The 21,166-nt window shown below is 33.8% G+C and overlaps 1 protein-coding gene across 1 annotated transcript in view; it reads right to left on the minus strand.

The window, feature by feature from the left end:
• The window catches only part of LOC134702392 (intermembrane lipid transfer protein VPS13B-like), a 74,375-nt gene that overhangs the window by 17,880 nt on the left and 35,329 nt on the right, over nt 1-21,166 (minus strand). Inside the window, exons 23-38 of the mRNA XM_063563296.1 lie at nt 20,351-20,518; nt 19,198-19,338; nt 18,312-18,574; nt 17,717-17,846; nt 17,107-17,288; nt 16,644-16,834; nt 15,363-15,529; nt 13,276-13,412; nt 12,651-12,761; nt 11,951-12,052; nt 11,188-11,271; nt 10,384-10,461; nt 7,655-7,807; nt 6,108-6,356; nt 5,608-5,688; nt 4,379-4,551 (exon numbers count right to left, since the gene is read on the minus strand). Of these exons, the coding sequence (XP_063419366.1) occupies nt 4,379-4,551; nt 5,608-5,688; nt 6,108-6,356; nt 7,655-7,807; nt 10,384-10,461; nt 11,188-11,271; nt 11,951-12,052; nt 12,651-12,761; nt 13,276-13,412; nt 15,363-15,529; nt 16,644-16,834; nt 17,107-17,288; nt 17,717-17,846; nt 18,312-18,574; nt 19,198-19,338; nt 20,351-20,518 (2,410 nt within the window). The remainder of the gene's footprint in view (nt 1-4,378; nt 4,552-5,607; nt 5,689-6,107; nt 6,357-7,654; nt 7,808-10,383; nt 10,462-11,187; nt 11,272-11,950; nt 12,053-12,650; nt 12,762-13,275; nt 13,413-15,362; nt 15,530-16,643; nt 16,835-17,106; nt 17,289-17,716; nt 17,847-18,311; nt 18,575-19,197; nt 19,339-20,350; nt 20,519-21,166) is intronic.

Below are 21,166 nucleotides of genomic sequence, written 5' to 3' on the forward strand. Positions count from 1 at the left end.
GCTTACAATTCTTCCATACAACAAATAAAATTGACTTATTGCTTATAGTTTAAGAAAAACAGACCAAAACACAAAAGCTTAACACTGAGCAATGAACCGTAAAAAATGAGATCAAGGTCAAATAAAACCTGTGCGACTGACATATAGATCATGAAATATTTCCATACACCAAATATAGTTGACCTATTGCATATAGTATTAGAAAAAAAGGCCAAATCTCAAAAACTTAACTTTGACCACTGAACCATGAAAATGAGGTCAAGGTAATATGACACCGGCCAGGTAGACCTGTACACCTTACAACCATTCCATACACAAAATATAGAAGACCTATTGCAAACAGTATAAGAAAAACAGACCAAAACACAAAACTTAACTATAACCACTAAACCATGAAAATGAGGTCAAGGTCGGATGACACCTGCCAGTTGGACATGTACATCTTACAGTGCTTCCATACACCGAATATACTAGACCTATTGCTTATAGTATCTCAGATATGGACTTGACCACCAAAACTTAACCTTGTTCGCTGATCCATGAAATGAGGTCGAGGTCAAGTGAAAACTGTCTGACGGGCAAGAGGACCTTGCAAGGTACGCACATACCAAATATAGTTATCCTATTACTTATAATAAGAGAGAATTTAACATTACAAAAATTTTTAACTTTTTTTTCAAGTAGTAACTGAACCATGAAAATGAGGTCAAGGACATTGGACATGTGACCGACGGAATCTTCATAACATGAGGCAACCATATACAAAGTATGAAGCATCCATATCTTCTAAAATATAAACCTATTAAGAACTGAGCTAACATCGCCGCCGCCGTATCACTATCCCTACAATGTATGTTGAGCTTTCTGCGACAAAAGTCGCAGGCTCGACAAAAAAACTGCCCCAACCTGAATTACCAAATCGCCCCACTTGTGAACTGTGATAAATCCCATTAATATTTCTCCTGCCAACTGGTCCCACCTAATGGAAATGGGTGAAATCTAGATAAATATATTATTAACCAGGATGAATTTAGTAATGCCAACTCGCCCCACTTATGGAAAAAGATGTTATTCCATTAAATATAAGTTAAATTCCTTATATTGCATTTTGATACATTTAACTGGTTTCTTTTCAACTGTTATGCAAATAACTAAGCTTCAAACTTACAGTTATTCTTCAACAATCAGTTTTATTTTTAGAATTATAATTTCAGTATATATCAATAATACATGTAGTAATTAAATTAATTTTTGGTTTGTTTGTATTCTGTGTAGATTAGTTTTCGTTAAAGTGGTGCGAGTTTTTATTTTTCATTGTATATATTAATCTAAATATTACCGTTTTTTTATAAGTAGGGCGAGTTGACAGGAGTAATATTAAACATGATTTAACCAATTTCACATGTGGGGCGATTTGATAAATCAGTTTGTGGCAGTTTTTAAAAAAGTGGGGTGATTAGCCAGTGGGGCAACTTGTCCTGCTTCCATTTGAAGGCCCCCTTGAAGGTTTTGTATGACTATATTGACCATCTTTCACGTAAAACCCCCATGTGCAATATGAAAAGTTGGCAGATATGTTTCTAACTCCAGGCAAAATCTACCAGTATGAATGAAAAAGAAGTTTTCAATTAAAGCTCTGTGGCCATAACAGCTGTCTCATTAGCATTTAACCACTTCCCATATTTGCAATTAAAACAATAGAAGAAAATTATTCAACACAAAAACAAAACTTACTTGTAAATATGAAATTCTCTTTACGGTATGAGTTTTTCTCATAGTTTGAGATTGTACAGTAGTACATGTACCTGTAACTGCTTATACCTATTTCTTATTCACTTTTGCTTGATAAACTCACTAAATATCATATACATTGTACCACATCTCCTTATTTTTATAAGCATTCCAATAACATGAACAATTGTAATTCAATTCTATATACCAAAGCAAAATGAACTGCACCACTTTCATTCACTAGTATGCATTTTTTGGCAAAATACAAGTTCTTAAATGACACAATATATATTTATTGATAAAAAAAATAAATTTAGTATACAACTCTTTAACAGGTATAAAAAAAAAGCACAGCTTTGTCATAACTTGTGAAATCTGTGCTGAAAACATAGACATTGATGGTATTTGAGTAATTCCATATGTGAAGCTCAACATTAGCTCGTCAGTTGGTGGTGGACAGTTATAGTTCCTTTCTGCAGGCTAGGATGAATGACTTTTCAGGAAAACCAATTTCACAAATCAAAACTTTCCTCTAGATTTCTCCTACAATATTCATCCAGTTTAGTTCTTTTGTTTTAATTGGACACCGTCCTGATTTTTAATTTTGCAAACCATTCAGTCTCTTGCTTGCAAATGGAGCATGAAAATAGGATGGGTATGGCAGTAGACAAGTCTCTTTAAAGTGGGTTTGTGCCCTGAAAAAAAGTTTTATAACTTAAGTTTTTTTGAAACTTGTGCAACACACATACCTAAATAACTATAACATAGAAGAGAGCATCATTCGTGTCAATGTTTTGTTCCTGTTTACATTGTCATTGATATTTTTTCAGAAAGCCTGAGGCATAACTCGTGAATTCCTGTCATTACATCCTAAATTAACATAATTACAGCTAGAATAATTATCAGTATGATATACGTACACTATCATTTTACAGCCCAAGTCTTCAGTATATATAATTGTTGCATTCATTCACTCCTGTGTTCAGTCGTTCAAAAATATTTAAACATCAACAAATGAACTTTAATAAGGACAAGAAAACACTAGAAAATATACGTACATTCAATCCGTGTTAAAGAGTATTTGAAAGAGAAATATATCTGGTTAAACGATGTATAAAGGAGGAAAAATTGTAGACATTGCATTACGATGCTTTCTACCTAATAGCACGTGGAGATGTTTACATATTTAGACTTGACCCAGTATGACCCGTACCTTGTAGGTCACCGCCGTCGTTTAAACACTCGACTAGTCATGTAAGACAGTAAAAAGCTTAAGCCTGTACTATTTGCGTGAAGTAAATGTTTTGTTCTGTACATTTAAATTGTTTTACCTGATAGCAAGGACGTATATCTATCCGTTTCCTTCTCAATTCACTCTGTCAAATCCTTCGAGCTTCTTCAAAACATACGTATTACTGCGCCGGAAGTGAGAAAAATATGAGAAATCCTCGTAAAATAATGTTATTTTCAATTTTGTGGAATCCATTTTGTTATATTTATTATACAAAGATAAAAAAAAGTTACGATTAATCATGAATTTGCATATCATTATACGGAACGTTTATGGACTATTTTTTTAGCTGTAAATCGGCAATTTTGGCGGGAAATCATATACACATACACACGTAAATTGGCTGGTACCCGATCGTAATGTTACACATCACATATATCAAATAGCTAATACCCGGAACGTAGTACCGGGAACCAGGATAATACGTAGACAACATACATAACTAGAAACGCTTTTACGGTTTCTCGTTCATAAACCGAATTCCGCTTTGAATTATAGAAGATGCAATATTAATCATGTTCAGTCGACTTTTCATTGTTATATCAACGTCTGAACTAATTAAAGAATCTTTAGATGTCAGATAACACTCGAAATTGACCCGACCTCTTTCCACACGGAATACACATAATGATAGTTTGTAGTCAGGTTGACTGCTTATAATGCAAAATACACACTAATAACAATTTCTATAAAACGAACAATACACACTGATCGTTTCTTTAGTCCCCAATGTAAATGAAAGAAACAAAAACCATATTATACCATAAAAAGAAGAGGAGAAATTCGAACATTTCCGGGTCTATTTCTGGCCAAAAGACCCCCTGCAAAGATTGCGTATGAAAAGATGAACCTCATGACTTAAAAGTCAGGCCTTAAAGCACTGCCTTTAAAAACCATTAACTTATTCTTCTTCTATGAGGGGGGATAGGAGGGGTCCTGATCCCGAAATCCTGAGCTTAAAAACACGAAATCCCGAATTTAAATAAAGTAAATCCCGACGTCCCGAAATCCGAAAAAAAGAATTCCCGGATCCCGAAAGGGTCAATCCCGAAATCCCGAAATTAAAAAACACCCGATCCCGGAGTCCCGATAAAGGTCCTATCCCCCCTCTTCTATGATACTTGTAATTTTAAAAGAATTGTCAAACAGTCATTATTAATCCTTTTCTGTGCATTATTGACATAGAAAACATCATTTAATAGACTGCTTTAACATTTTTTTGTTGAATTTTCTACATATAACATTGAAGGGGTGGGTCTTGTTTCAGAAATACATTAGGACATTACAATATGATTCATTCAGATTCAACTTCTATATTAGTTTTCAAAGTTGTAGCATACTAATTCTATTCAATACCTCAATTTAAAACTCAGATCATATTTAGCATCACCCAGTAGTTCTAGCTCTAGTGATCTCCCCTTGCCAGCCATTTCCACTTCCTTTCTCTTCCCAAGGTTTGGTATCGCCATGGAAACAAACAGAGAACAGGGCAAGTGTGATCTCAGGACATACAGAGGACAAAACATCACCTATAGATCATATAATATAATAATAAAGTGTGATCTCAGGACAAACAGAGGACAAAACATCACCTATAGACCATATAATATAATAATAAAGTGGTAGGATTACCACTGAGACAACTCTCCACCAAAGACCCATCAAATGATGTCTAAATTAGCAACTATAGGTCACTGCATAGCCTTTAACATTGAGCAAAATCCATTCAAAAAGCCAGCTATATAAGGCATCAACACTATCATGCTGTTCTGTCAATTATAAATACCGTATTTATTCTAATAAACGCCCCGGGGGCGAAGACAATTTCCGAAAGGGGGGCGTCAATTAGAGAAACGAATTTCGTACCTTACTTCATTGACCTTTACCTGAATTTTGTTGAAACAGACTATAGTAACATACAGGTGTTTCTTATTGTCTCCATATTCTATAAATAGGTAATGTGACCTCATCAAATAATTTGTTAAAATTTTCGAATGAACAAGCATGCACATCAATGGAACACAATTTCAACAGCGTACTGTGTAACTGACATTCTCCTGACAGATCTATTTTTGGAACTTGTACACACTGTGTTGGATTATCGGAGTGGATTAAAACATGGGCATTATTGATTTTACGTTTCATGTTTCTGAGTGACAGGGTCGATGTCTTTGCAATATTGTAATGGTTAAGTTTCAATTTTATTTTTTAAACTACAAAATGGGGGCGTTTATTAGAAGTCAAAAGTTCTGAACACACGATTTTCGGTAGGGGGGCGTTAATTAGAAGGGGGGCTTTAAATAGAATAAATACGGTACTTGAAATAGGTTAACAGATGTATTGTTATTCATTTGCATACAGTCGATTTCTCAAGTGATGATGCAGCCGAAGGAAACAGTTACTATACTCCATCAAGGCAAATCAAAATGCAATTAAATATTTCCCATAGGAAAATGTAAAATAAGTTACAATTAAATGATAAAATAAGGCAGTGGTTATTTAATTATTGTTTGTTAACATCAAGTGGCAATAATTAATCAGTTTTCAGGAGGGAAAACCATCAAATATAATATGTATATAGTTACCAGTAGTCTGGATGCTCCTTTGGTAATCTGTTCATATACATGACACCACACATGAATGTAAGACTCCTGTACACATGGTATCTGAAAGACATTACAATAATAACATGACACCACACATGTATGTAAGACTCCTGTACATATGGTATCTGAAAGACCTTACAATAATAACAAAATGTGTCCTGAGGATGCCACACCTGATGGCAAAGCCAGTCGACCATTAAAACAATTACCGTGTGGTGATTTCAAATGTTGTTTTTAATATTTTATAATACTGCACAATGATTCATTTTCTCAGAGTTTCAAATAACCTTATACCAGGTCGAAACAACAGAATAAATTTTTCGACCTGGTATAAGGTTATTTTAAAGTTTGCAAAAGTTTATTACTGAATGAGGTGGACTTTTCATTTAGGACCTTGCTATATAATCAGTTATTTTAGATGTGATTTTTATTGAACAAGAACATAACAAAAAAATAAACCTTTTCTACTTGAAACTTACATAAATCATTTGACTAGAGGGAACTTTATCTTTGGAGATCAGTATGTCCTTTGACCAGGATAAAGTCTTCCCTTTCCTTCTGACCTTCATCATAATGTTATCATCAAGTTCAAGGACATACGTGTGGGAAGCTGTTGCCCCTGCCAACATATCTGCAACTTTTCCTGACTCTAATGATGGTGAGTGCATTTCTATATCTAGGTCACATGATAGTCTGTTGGCCAATAAAAACTGTCCTTTTATTATAATCTGTAAAATAAAGTACACTCTGGCATCATTTCAAAGTTATGAAAACCTCTTTATGATCCAAAAAGTGAAAATAGCTTGTTCATTTTGTTTATAACTTTCCAATATTGACTCAATGTAGTCATATACATTCTAAGAAATTAGCCTGTTAGTTATCTTCCAACCAAAGGCAGTTGCAAAAACAGAAAAACTCTTTATCAATTCTGTTATCTGTTTTAAGATTTTTTTTTTGCTGTTTTAAGATTTTTTTAAGTCCAACACCTCAATTTGGTCAAAAATCAACAGAGCTTTAACTTTGAAAATCATCATTGTAGACACACATACAAAAACACCAGCTCAATTTGTGAAGGCGTTTTTCGAGAAAAAATCCTGTATAACTGTTTATTTTCAACAACAAAAAATTATATAAAAAAGATGTGCCAATGAGACAACTCTCAACAAGAAACCAAATACAAAATATGAAAGAGAGTCTAAAACGACTTTTTGGTGAGGCCATAAAAACATTATTTCAATGTGAATCCCCCGTCATATACATGTATATAATTCTCTCCCATGTGCATGCAATAACTGTTCAGTGTTCTATTGTGATGTATTTTATTTTATTGTTATAACACAAATCATTGTAATCATTGTATGAAATTTAAAACCAGCAAGGGTCCATAATTGGATTAACAAGTGAAACTGCGAGCTACTGTTCACTGATGATACCCCCGCCGCAAGTGGATAATATTAATAGTGTAAAAATATGCAAGTGTTCGGTAAACAGGAAGTTGTCGAGTGATGAATCTGAAAAACGCATCATAAAGTATAGCTGAGTAATATAAATCCTGAAACCAAATTTCAGAAATGCTTGTATTGTAGTTCCTGAGAAAAATGTGAAAAAATTTTCAACTTGGCTATCATGTGTAAAATCATACAAGTGTTCGGTAAACAGGAAGTTGTCAAGTGATCAATCTGAAAACGCACCACAGGGTATAGCTGACTTAGATAAACCCTGAAACCAAATTTCAGAAATCCTTGTATTGTAGTTCCTGAGAAAAATGCGACGAAAAATATTCATGGGACGGACGGACTGACTGACAGACTGACGGAAGGACAGACAGAGGTAAAACAGTATACCCCCCTTTTTTAAAGCGGGGTATAATAAAGTATTCTTATTCTATATCACTAGGAAATCTGGTTACTAATCACTAAGACAGTTTGAGTTATCTCCCATTAAACAATGGTTTCTAGGTCTATAGTATACCTGTTTCTGTGAGTTATCTCCCATTAAACAATGGTTTCTAGGTCTATAGTATTACCTGTTTCTGTGAGTTAGAGATTTGTTTTATCTGAATTAGAACTGTATATCGTCTGTCTATAGTTTTAACAACTCTGACCACTGTACCAATGGTATCTAAGTCAAATGCTTCACACCATTTCCATATCTTACCATCCAAACACATGTGTAGCTCCTAAAATCAAAATAGTTATTACAAATACATCATGAAATATGTAGCTATTTATAACAAAGATAACAAAACAACACATGTGTAGCTCTTAGTCCAGAATTATAACAAACATATGTGCAGTTCTTGTTAGAAATAATTAAATACACATGTGTAGCTCTAAGTCACAAAGATAAATACACATGTGTAGCTCTTAGTCACACAGATAAATACACATGTGTAGCTCTTAGTCATAGGTAACTATTAATCACATATGTAGCTTTTAGTCACACAGATAACTACAATCACATTCAAAACTCCTTTACAGAAACTATATGTACATTATAAAAGAGGGACCAAAGATACCAGACGGACAGTCAAACTCATAGACTGAAAATATGAAAACGCCATGGCTAAAAATAACTAGAGGCTCACCTAGGTCTATGTCAATTTTAAACAAAGGACGCAGATGGATTCATGACAAAATTGTGTTTTTGTGATGGTGAAGTGTTTGTACATCTTATTTTACTGAACATTCTTGCTGCTTACAATTATTTCTATCTATAATGAACTTGGCCCAGTACGTAGTTTCAGTGGAAAATGTTAGTTAAAATTTACAAATTTCATGAAAATTGTTAAAAAATGACTATAAAGGGCAATAACTCCTAAAGAGGTCAACTGACCATTTTGGTCATGTTGACTTATTTGTAGATCTTACTTTACTGAACATTATTGCTGTTTACAGTTGATCTCTATCTATAATAATATTCAAGATAATAACAAAAAACAGCAAAATTTCCCTAAAATTACCAATTCAGGGGTAGCAACCTAACAACGGGTTGTCTGATTCATGTGAAAATTTCAGGGCAGATAGATCTTGATCTGATAAACATTTAAACCTTGTGAGATTTGCTCTAAATGCTCTGGTTTTTGAGTTATAAGCCAAAAACTGCATTTTACCCCCATGTTCTATTTTTAGCCATGGCAGCCATCTTGGTTGGTTGGCCGCGTCACGCCACACATTTTTTTAACTAGATACCCAAAAGATGATTGTGGTCAAGTTTGGATTAATTTGGCTTGGTAGTTGCAGAGGAGAAGATTTTTGTAAAAGATTACTAAGATTAACGAAAAATGGTTAAAAATTGACTATAAAAGGCAATTACTCCTAAAGGGGTCAACTGACCATTTTGGTTATGTTGACTTATTTGTAGATCTTACTTTGCTGAACATTATTGCTGTTTACAGTTTATCTCTATCTATAAAAATATTCAAGATAATAACCAAAAACAGCAAAATTTCCTTAAAATTACCAATTCAGGGGCAGCAACCCAACAACGGGTTGTCCGATTCATCTGAAAATTTCAGGGAAAATAGATGTTGACCTGATTAACAATTTAACCCCTTATCAGATTTGCTCTAAATGCTTTGGTTTTTGAGTTATAAGCCAAAAACTGCATTTTACCCCTATGTTCTATTTTTAGCCATGGCGGCCATCTAGGTTGGTTTGAGGGGTCACACCACACATTTTTTAAAATAGATACCCCAATGATGATTGTGTACAAGTTTGATTTAATTTGGCCCAGTAGTTTTGGAGGAGAAGATTTTTGTAAAAGTTAACGACGACGACGGCGGACGCCGGACGCCAAGTGATGAGAAAAGCTCACTTGGCCCTTCGGGCCAGGTGAGCTAAAAATAAAAACAGACAAATAGTAGTACAGAATACACAACATAGAACTAAATACTAAGCACCACAACCCCCACCAAAAACTATGGGTGATCTCAGGTGATTTTGAAGAGTAAGCAGATCCTACTCCACATAGGGCACCCCTCATGTTGCTCTTAGTCATACAGTTTCATTGTTTTCATGGCACAGTACCAAATATAATAAATCATAGTGAGCCATATGCTTATCTAACAGCAATAAACTTTGAATAAAAATTTGGAATAAAAGCTTAATTGTATTTATTCACCATGAGTAATACATAACCAAAATTTCATAGATAGGGTTAAAGCAACCATTAGAGAGATTACTTTCAGTGGCAGATCCAGAACTTTTCCTAAGGGGGGGCCCACTCCAGTCATACTTCAATGATTCCCTATATAATCAACCAAAAGGGGGGGGGGCCCTGGATCCGCCTATGACTTTTACAATTAATCGATGACAGATGGCTCTTTACAAGACTACTCTAGGTTTTCTATTTAATGACAGTAATAGTGTACATCAAATTTCTTAACTTCAATGACTTTTAATTGGGTAAATTATTAAAATGTAACTATATATATTATATTAAAAGTTGAGAAACGTCCAAATAGTTTAACAGGGTATAGTGTCTGCTTTGTATGAAACAATACATTTAACAAGTGTGGACACACAGAAATGTCTCTATAGTGAAATGACTACATGCATATCTATCTGTTAAATTCTGTTTTCAAGATCTATATTTGTCTTATGTTTTTAATGTGTTACCTGTAATTTTATATCATACCTATTTATTTTTTTGAGATCTCCAACTATAGCAGTTCATTTGTCTGGAATACTGGTAGTATTTTATAAACAGTCCACACATTTTGACACATATGTTACCTATAATTTTATATCATACCTGTTTAGTTTTTTGAGATCTCCAACTATAGCAGTTCATTTGTCTGGAATGTAGCAGAATATTTTCTTCTGTGCCAACCTTCAATTGAAATTCAAGGTCATTATTATAAGTCTGTTCTTAAACAATGTAGGTACTCACAAAGCTTTAGCCTATTTGTTTTAAATTAAAATTGTATGTTTGTAAATAACCACATCATCACTGAATCTGACAAATACAAACTGATCTATAATTGTTGTGCTTTGTATTATTTGCAAGCATGTATCATGTGTATAAGTCAAATAATCAAAGGTTTATGTTATTATGCCATTTAATTCAAATTAATGTTCATGGGTATTTAACTTATAAAATATAAACAGTATCTACCTAATACCTGATTTAAACCCACACCTGCCAACTGTCAATATTTGAGGGGGATTTTCCCCCATGGAGGCTCCCAAATGTAAATTTAAAAATAGCAATTGTGTCCACAATATAAACAAAACAATTAATTTTACAATGGCTTCATGCTTGTTAAAGTATAAAGAAGCCAAAAAACAACATTAAAATATATTTGAAGCCCCCTGAAAGGTTTTGAAGGACTATGAGTGCCATCTTGCATGCAAAACCCCCATGGGCATTTTGAAAAGTTGGTAGGTATGTAAACCAGAGAACATAATACAATATCTAATGATGAATCAGAGACACATAGTATCAGATAAAGGCAACAAGAGTAAATGTAGAGAAATGGAAACATCTCACAAAAACTTTGCCTAGCTGACAAGTCTCTTAAATTATATGTATATGACTCAATACAAGATAGATTACCTGACCAAACCTGACCGTGTGACTTGTATCATTACAAATAACAAACTGGCTGTAAACCATTCTATCTTCACTAGGCTTAGTTATCTGAAATTATAATAAATTGCTTGAAACAAATAATATATTATTATAATATATTAATAAGTTATTTCTACAATTTCCCTACACCCCAAAAAGTGTGTCCCCGATTTTTAGATTATTCTAATTTTCAGACTTTTCAGGGGTTTTGAATAGTGGAAACCTTTAACTAAGTAAACTCTGTAATTAATAATGCATTTCATTAAATCTTGAGAACAAATGAGATGCATATCTCTTGCTCAATAAATTAGGTACAAAAAAAGGACTGAAATACACCTTATTGCTGATTGTCCGCCATTACTGGACATCACACAGGTTCCAGTTAAATTTTGACGTCATAATACAAAACATCTGAAGCCATAATGAAAAAGTGATTGTTGTATGACGTCAATAGTTCAAGAGGAACAGATTCTTGGGTCAGCCGGGAATAGCGATAAGGTGTATAAATAAGGAATAGCGATAAGGTGTATAAATAAGGAATAGCGATAAGGTGTATAAATAAGGCATAGTGATAAGGTGTATAAATAAGGAATAGCGATAAGGTGTATAAATAAGGAATATCGATAAGGTGTATAAATAAGGAATAGCGATAAGGTGTATAAATAAGGTCTCAAACAAATATTCTCAGTTAACTTTTCAGCCTGAAGATTTGTATTTACAAAATATTTGTCCAACTTAAGTACCATACCTGGGAAAATGAGTTGACAGCACAGTGAATGGTATGAACAGTCCCCTGTCCTACACTTAGTGACAATGGTCCAACATTAAAGTTACTCTCTAAGGCTGGTGGCTGAAAATGGGAAAACATATTTATAGCTTATGTTACATTTTGATGAACAGACTAAAAATGGTATAACTATCTTGTTCACATTTGGAAAAGGTATGACTGCTTTAAATGTAACTACAATGTGATATAAAATACGACTTAAACTTCCAAAAAACAGGAGGGTTGACATGTATTATAAAAAACACTGTTACTTAACTTTTTTTGTTTCCTTGCTTGTGTAATGATTGTTTACACTACTGATATTCCTCATTTTAAATATCAGTGGTATATATATATACAGTAGCATACATATAATAAGTTGCTAAACTACTACAAATCTCCTCAATTTACCTTTTTTTTTTTAATTTGTTCTCATAGATTCTAAATTTTCATTTACCTTTTAGTTGTTTATAGTGCTAAATGATTTTGATTGCTTTCATTCATTTTATGTGTGGTTATGTGTTACTGATAATATATATGAATGCTTTGAGTGCCTTGCATGTATATCATATTCATTCTTTGTCTGTATGTGTTTGTTTTTTATATTAGGCGAAAAGCTCTAAAGAGCTTATGCTTGTATGTTTATACCATGCCAAATCAAAATAAAGTTTTTTTATCTTACCTTTAGATGTTGTAGAAAGTTGACGTCACAGTAAACATCAGTTAGAGGTATCACCGGGTGGACTGTTAAATGTTTCATTTCTACCAAACTCAAACCTACATTACTGCTGACCTATAAATAGAAATGATGTATAATGCGTTTGTTTTTTCTACACTGGCTAGAAGTATAGGAGGAGTGCTGAGATCTCAAAAAACATGTTTAATCCAGCAACATTTTTGTGCCTGTCCCAAGTCAGGAGCCTCTGGCCTTTGTTAGTCTTGTATGATTTTTAATTTTAGTTTCCTGTGTATAATTTGGAGTTTAGTATGTCCATTATCACTGAACTAGTATACATATTTGTTTAGGGGCTAGTTGAAGGACGCTTCCGGGTGTGGGAGTTTCTCACTGTATAGAAGACCCTTTGGTATCCTTCGGTTGTAATCTGCTCTATCGTCGGGTTGTTGTCTCTTTGACACATTCCCCATTTCCATTTTCAATTTTATAGGTATAAATCAAAATCTAGGATTCATGAAGAGCTTTATATGTTGTTTAGATTTCAGGCCCTCACAATAAGAAAAGATTGATTATGGGGAGGGACTGAATTGTTCAGGTTAATAACCAATAAAGTAAAAATAAGGGTCAGTACCTGTATACATATTCTAGCCAGATCTCCTACTAGTTGATGGCCTGTTATCATCAGGTTTTTCATTGTAACAACAGCAAACTCTTCGTCAACAATGGATGTATCATCAAATATAAATGGCTTCAACTTCCCCGGTACATCTGTAACACATTGAAAACAATTATGTACATCTGTAACACATGGAAAACAATTATGTACATCTGTAACACATTGAAAACAATTATGTAACACATTGAAAACAATTATGTACATCTGTAACACAATGAAAACAATTATGTACATCTGTGTGACAGGAACTAACGTGGAGATATAAGAGTATCACTCCCCTAACTTTATAAATACCTTGTCCCATGTGTTGAGGATGATTCTGTAGTCTGACTTCTATAACAGGACAAGACAAACAGACCTGTGTAACAGACACTAACGTGGAGATGTTATAATGGTATCACTCCCCTAACTTTATAAATACCTTGTCCCATGTGTTGAGGATGATTCTGTAGTCTGACTTCTATAACAGTACAGGACAAACAGACCTGTGTGACTGGAACTAACGTGAACATATAAGAGTATCACTCCCCTAACTTTATAAATACCTTGTCCCATGTGTTGAGGATGAATCTGTAGTCTGACTTCTATAACAGGACAAGACAAACAGACCTGTGTGACAGGAACTAACGTGGAGATGTTATAATGGTATCACTCCCCTAACTTTATAAATACCTTGTCCCATGTGTTGAGGATGATTCTGTAGTCTGACTTCTATAACAGGACAGGACAAACAGACCTGTGTAACAGACACTAACATGGAGATGTTATAATGGTATCACTCCCCTAACTTTATAAATACCTTGTCCCATGTGTTGAGGATGATTCTGTAGTCTGACTTCTATAACAGGACAGGACAAACAGACCTGTGTAACAGACACTAACGTGGAGATGTTATAATGGTATCACTCCCCTAACTTTATAAATACCTTGTCCCATGTGTTGAGGATGATTCTGTAGTCTGACTTCTATAACAGGACAGGACAAACAGACCTGTGTAACAGACACTAACGTGGAGATATAAGAGTATCACTCCCCTAACTTTATAAATACCTTGTCCCATGTGTTGAGGATGATTCTGTAGTCTGACTTCTATAACAGGACAAGACAAACAGACCTGTGTAACAGACACTAACGTGTAGATATAAGAGTATCACTCCCCTAACTTTATAAATACCTTGTCCCATGTGTTGAGGATGATTCTGTAGTCTGACTTCTATAACAGGACAGGACAAACAGACCTGTGTGACTGGAACTAACGTGGAGATATAAGAGTATCACTCCCCTAACTTTATAAATACCTTGTCCCATGTGTTGAGGATGATTCTGTAGTCTGACTTCTATAACAGGACAGGACAAACAGACCTGTGTGACAGGAACTAACGTGAAGATATAAGAGTATCACTCCCCTAACTTTATAAATACCTTGTCCCATGTGTTGAGGATGATTCTGTAGTCTGACTTCTATAACAGGACAGGACAAACAGACCTGTGTGACTGGAACTAACGTGGAGATATAAGAGTATCACTCCCCTAACTTTATAAATACCTTGTCCCATGTGTTGAGGATGATTCTGTAGTCTGACTTCTATAACAGGACAGGACAAACAGACCTGTGTGACAGGAACTAACGTGAAGATATAAGAGTATCACTCCCCTAACTTTATAAATACCTTGTCCCATGTGTTGAGGATGATTCTGTAGTCTGACTTCTATAACAGGACAGGACAAACAGACCTGTGTGACTGGAACTAACGTGGAGATATAAGAGTATCACTCCCCTAACTTTATAAATACCTTGTCCCATGTGTTGAGGATGATTCTGTAGTCTGACTTCTATAACAGGACAGGACAAACAGACCTGTGTGACAGGAACTAACGTGAAGATATAAGAGTATCACTCCCCTAACTTTATAAATACCTTGTCCCATGTGTTGAGGATGATTCTGTAGTCTGACTTCTATAACAGGACAGGACAAACAGACCTGTGTGACAGGAACTAATGTGAAGATATAAGAGTATCACTCCCCTAACTTTATAAATACCTTGTCCCATGTGTTGAGGATGATTCTGTAGTCTGACTTCTATAACAGGACAGGACAAACAGACCTGTGTGACTGGAACTAACGTGGAGATATAACAAGAGTCTACTCTCATGGCCGCAGCTAAAGATATCGGTAAGATGGCTAAAGTAGCTTCATCATTCTTATGTCTGGAATAAAAAATCAAACAAGGAAGTTAGGCAGAGATATAAAAAGAGTCTACTCTCATCAGGCCGCAGCTAAAGATATCAGTAAGATGGCTAGAGAAAGCTTTATCATTCTTATGTCGGGAATAAAAAACAAAAATAATTGAACAGGAAGATCATGTGACAGGAATTAACCTGGAGTTGTTACAAAAAGCTCCTCTAATGGCTGTGCACAGCAAAATTTATTGGTAAGATGGCTAGAGTAGCTACTTCATTATTCATTCTAATGTCTGGAAATAAACTAACTTGTATTTTTTGTCTATCTGATGAGTTAAGCCTTTTTCAACTGATTTTTATAGTTCGTTCTTATGTTGTACTGTTATACCACTGTCCCAGGTTAGGAGGAGGGTCTGGATCCCGCTAACATGTTTAACACCGCCACATTATTTATGTATGTGCCTGTCCCAAGTCAGGAGCCTGTAATTCAGTGGTTGTTGTTTGTTTATGTGTTACATATTTGTTTTTCGTTCATTTTTTTACATAAATAAGGCCGTTAGTTTTCTCGTTTGAATTGTTTTACATTGTCTTAGCGGGGCCTTTTATAGCTGACTATGCGGTATGGGCTTTGCTCATTGTTGAAGACCGTACGGTGACCTATAGTTGTTAATGTTTGTGTCATTTTGGTCTTTTGTGGATAGCTGTCTCATTGGCAATCATACCACATCTTCTTTTTTATAAGATTGTGAGAGGTATGACACAGTTATGTCCCTTGAACCACAATAAACTTACTGTTGAGAGTTCTCTATAAATCCTTGATATACCACAACCCTCAAGAGGTATGACACAGTTATGAACCCTTGAACCACAATAAACTTACTGTTGAGAGTTCTCTATAAATCCTTGATATACCACAACCCTCCAGAGGTATGACACAGTTATGTCCCTTGGACCACAATAAACTTACTGTTGAGAGTTCTCTATAAATCCTTGATATACCACAACCCTCCAGAGGTATGACACAGTTATGTCCCTTGGACCACAATAAACTTACTGTTGAGAGTTCTCTATAAATCCTTGATATACCACAACCCTCCAGAGGTATGACACAGTTATGTCCCTTGAACCACAATAAACTTACTGTTGAGAGTTCTCTATAAATCCTTGATATACCACAACCCTCCAGAGGTATGACACAGTTATGTCCCTTGCATTATCAGCCTTGATTTCTGGGAACAGTAATGATGTTTCCTCATTTTCAGATAACTCAAAATCAATGTAGTTAACAAAGTTGTGTGTAGCTGGATCATAATACTGCAGACAACATGGTATCTAAAAATAACATTCAAAAGATATTATAAGTTGAAAATAAAATTGTGAGTCTTTATCAATATACCTCCCTCTACATATTTTAGCCTTTACATCAGTCCCATTTAACATTGACTGTGCCAGACCTGTATAGACCAGTCAAAGTCGTTAAAAACTTTACCATCTTTATGAGGAATAGTGGGCTTTCAATAGAGTTGGTGTGACTAATGAGACAGGTACATAAACTTGTTTTTATGTAAACTTGAAAAGGGACATAACTCTAGACAAGTACTCACCAGCTGTTCTTCATCATACTCTTCTGTCATCTGTTTCACAGGAACATTGAATGGTATTGGTGTAAACTTGACAAGGGAGACAACTCGAGGTTGATGGTAACACCAGGTCATGTGACTATTCCCATCTTTATCTCTGTTACAAAAGATTATCTCCCCTGGATCACACTTACTGGAGATTTCATCTGAAAATGTCAAGCATAAATGTTTAATTAAGTTGCAATTGCAGTCATTTAATGAATTGAAATAGAGATTACCAATAAATCTTTTTACAAATTGAGAACACAATTTAAAGTATAACCTAATTTACTACATTTTCATAAACTTGTATGAGTATGCTGTGAGTATTTTCCTTAAACTTTTTGTTGTTTATAATTGTTTGTACATAAATCAGGGAATTTTTCTTCTTTTTTTAATTGTTTTGGTCATATTTAGACATTTTATATCTTGCTATGAGGCATGGATTATGCTCATTATTGATGCATATGGTGACCTTAAGTTACTGACTTTTGGGGTCTGGAGGAAAGTTGTCTCATAGGCAATCATACAATATCTACTTATTTCTATATTCATAACTTTAATCATTGTTTGATTCGTATATAAATGAACATACCTTGGTCAATGACATAATTGAACTGGCCCTGTCTTAGATCATCTTGAGTTTCATCTGTAGTAAATGATCTAGTACCAGTCTTCTTACTTTCTGTTTCCCCTGTATCAGGTTTATCTCCCTTTGATTTTTTCTAGAATTATATTTTGAACATTTTTATGCCAGACTGTGTTAACTGAATTTCTATATAAGATTGTATAAAGTGTATTTTGTCTTGAAAAAATATTTCCTATTCTAGATGCAATTTATTTTTGTGTACATTTGATCAAAAATCGCAAATTTAAATAAAAATGTAAACCTTTACTCATAAGCTATTCAAAAGCGAGTTTCTTTGGTATTCAATTAAGTTGAACTTTATGCGCTTTCTTCCCCTCCACCATAAAAGTATTCTATGAAGAGGGAGTTGGTAAACAGTTAATGTGAAAGTTAATTACACATGACAGCATGCTCATATGAAACACAAAAATTGAGGAAGCCCTGATTCACAGTTCCTGAGAAACATTCGACTTGAATTTCATGGGATAGAAGAACATATATAAACCAGAGTACTCTCTCTTTGGAATGGAGGTTTTCCTAAAAAAATTAAAAAAATACTTACAGGAACAAGTGCAGCAAGCTCTTTCAAAATTTTATCAAAGCACATGATATGTTCTTGTCCAATCAAAACAGACAGCAGTCCTGTTGTCAGGGTAACAACAGATCTAGGGGATGTGACATCTTGATCAATGTCACTGTAAAGCTGTATATCTGTTTCTATGGTAATACCAAACGGCTGGATCAATGTCCTTGATAGCTTCTCAAATGAAGTTTTCACTGTAGCATTCTTAAGGTGCATATTTATATAAACTTCCATAGTTTTTCCTGGAAGTTTTAATCAGAAAAATTGAACTCCAATACTATGGATTCATTATCATGGGATACCTATTTTCATGGTTTTTGTGGATATAAAGATAATGCATGTTTTGAAATTTAAAAGCATAAGCATAAGGTTTCTATAGAATCGTATGCAATTCTTCACCTTCTTGTCAGTGGTTGTCTTCAGTCCCTTGATTTGGATGGCAAATCATTAATTACTTTACTAGGACCAGCTTGTAATATTGTAAAGACATTTGTTTATTGTATAAGACCGTATTTTGACCTCTTGTAATTTTGTAAAGATATTTGTTTATTGTATAAGACCGTATTTTGACCTCTTGTAATTTTGTAAAGATATTTGTTTATTGTATAAGACCGTATTTTGACCTCTTGTAATTTTGTAAAGATATTTGTTTATTGTATAAGACCGTATTTTGACCTCTTGTAATTTTGTAAAGATATTTGTTTATTGTATAAGACCGTATTTTGACCTCTTGTAGTCCTTTGTGTCACTGGTTTTGTTGTCTCAGTGATGTAAACCTTATGTCTCTTTATTTCAACAGTAAAGAAATTAAGAGCCATGTGTATTAAACTTGAAAATGTTGTCTTCTATTATTATATAACCTTACCTATCTTATTGTGATTAAAGTTAGTTTCTAATGACAACCAATCTAAACTCCCTGTTATCCCATGATTCTTGTCTCCTGTCTCCATAGCAACAATAACCTGATCTGTATATAGATCAAACTTGCTCACTTTTGATAATATTGCTGAAAAATAGAATGTCTCCTTTTGTCAAAATTTACATCAGTGAAATAATAATCACAATACATATTGCATTTATTGGCACCATTGTTATAGAAAGCAAGGGCCAAAACTCTTGGAAAAAAATTTAAAGTTGAAATTGTCAAAATCAAAATTGACCTCAACTTTGTCATCAGACGCACACCATTAAAACTATAAAAGGAATTAGTTAAATTGTTCTAAAGTTGTCATATTTGATGACATAAAGACTAAGTACTATTTGTTAATTTATCAAGGACCATAACTGTGGAACAACGAAAGTAAAAATAATCAATATAAACTTAACCTTTTCTTAATCTATCAAATTATATTAATTATCATCATTTTAACCAAGTTAATCAACCCTTTAATACTGTGAAACAACCAGTTTGTCAAAGGAAAACCATTATTATTCTTCTTATCTTAATTGTTACTGGAAAGATTTTAACATTGACTTCAGGATGTTCTAAAGTGAAATTAAAAAAATTCTAGAATTTAAAATTGTTATTATAAGTCAGTAGAGCAGAAGTTAAGGAAGAAAATATGCTCACAATATTGATAGGTTATAGATCTCCTTATGAGATACTTTTTTTTTAAATGGAAAGAAAAGGCTGTAACTTGTCTTTTATATTATATTAGGCATGGCTCATAGATAATTTAAGGTGGTACCTTACTCTACAGGGAGATATCTCTGTAAAGTCAGCCAAATGTTTTAATTACATTGTGTTGTAAAAGGAACATAAAGCTTCTCAATGATCAAAATTGGTGTTTGTCAAATTGCTATATAACAAGTGTAATTTTTCTGACAAAATGGTTGGTTCAAAACTTTTTTTAATTTTTACATTTTTGTTAAAGTGTCAAAGTAAATACTTTGACAAAATTTTATGAAAATTAAACGAGCCAAATTAATTTTAGTGAAAGTGTTGGGTACCACCTTAAGTACATCCTTAAATTAAAACTCTCTATATTTATAAACAAGTAAATGATATTCTACTTTACCTTGGAATGGATCAGGAGCATGCTCTGTTGTTGTCTTCTCAGTTCTGGGTGGTCTCTCAGAGGATTTAGTCTGAGGGACAATCTCAGAGATGAAATGTTTAACATGGTCAATCTTATCCAGGCTGAAGTTCACCTTTAGTGGCCTGTCTAATCTTAGATGTATAATTGCTAAAGATAAAATATTATATTTAATACTTTTCATAATATACAATATAGGATAACTAATCGCTGTATTTGAATATAAAAAATAAGACAACGCGTGAGTGAACGACCCATGAATCCATAGTGGCGTTCGGTCACAAGTTTATTTTTTATATTCAAATACGGCGATTAGTTATACTTTTTATTACATTGGCTAATGGCCTTTTTCATGAAATTAATGTAGAAAATGTAAGGAACTATATGTTTTTCCTACGCATTCACAGTTTGTTTTGATCCGACGTTATCGACGTCTTTACAATGCCTATTGTTGTATGACGTCAGAGAGTGAAATAACCAAGTTTATTTCACATGTGAAATTATCGGTTTTTATTTAACTGGGAAATCAATGTAATTCATTGCAACCAATGTAATAAATTCTAATATCATAATGTTTGATTTTCTCTCCTTGATGTTTGTTTCATATGTGTTAACTTTATACTATACTTTTGTCAAAAGAAAGTTACCCTCATAAATCTTATTTATGCACAATGACATTTCAATTGACTTTGATATTTTCTGATATGAAAAAAATCATTGCAATAATTTGACACAAGCTTTGGGTGAATAATTGTGTACACGAGGAAAGAGATTTAAGATATTTTCTACTTTTAGTGT

The sequence above is a fragment of the Mytilus trossulus genome, unplaced genomic scaffold (genome assembly GCF_036588685.1).
Source record: "Mytilus trossulus isolate FHL-02 unplaced genomic scaffold, PNRI_Mtr1.1.1.hap1 h1tg000445l__unscaffolded, whole genome shotgun sequence".
In the NCBI taxonomy this organism is placed as follows: domain Eukaryota; kingdom Metazoa; phylum Mollusca; class Bivalvia; order Mytilida; family Mytilidae; genus Mytilus; species Mytilus trossulus.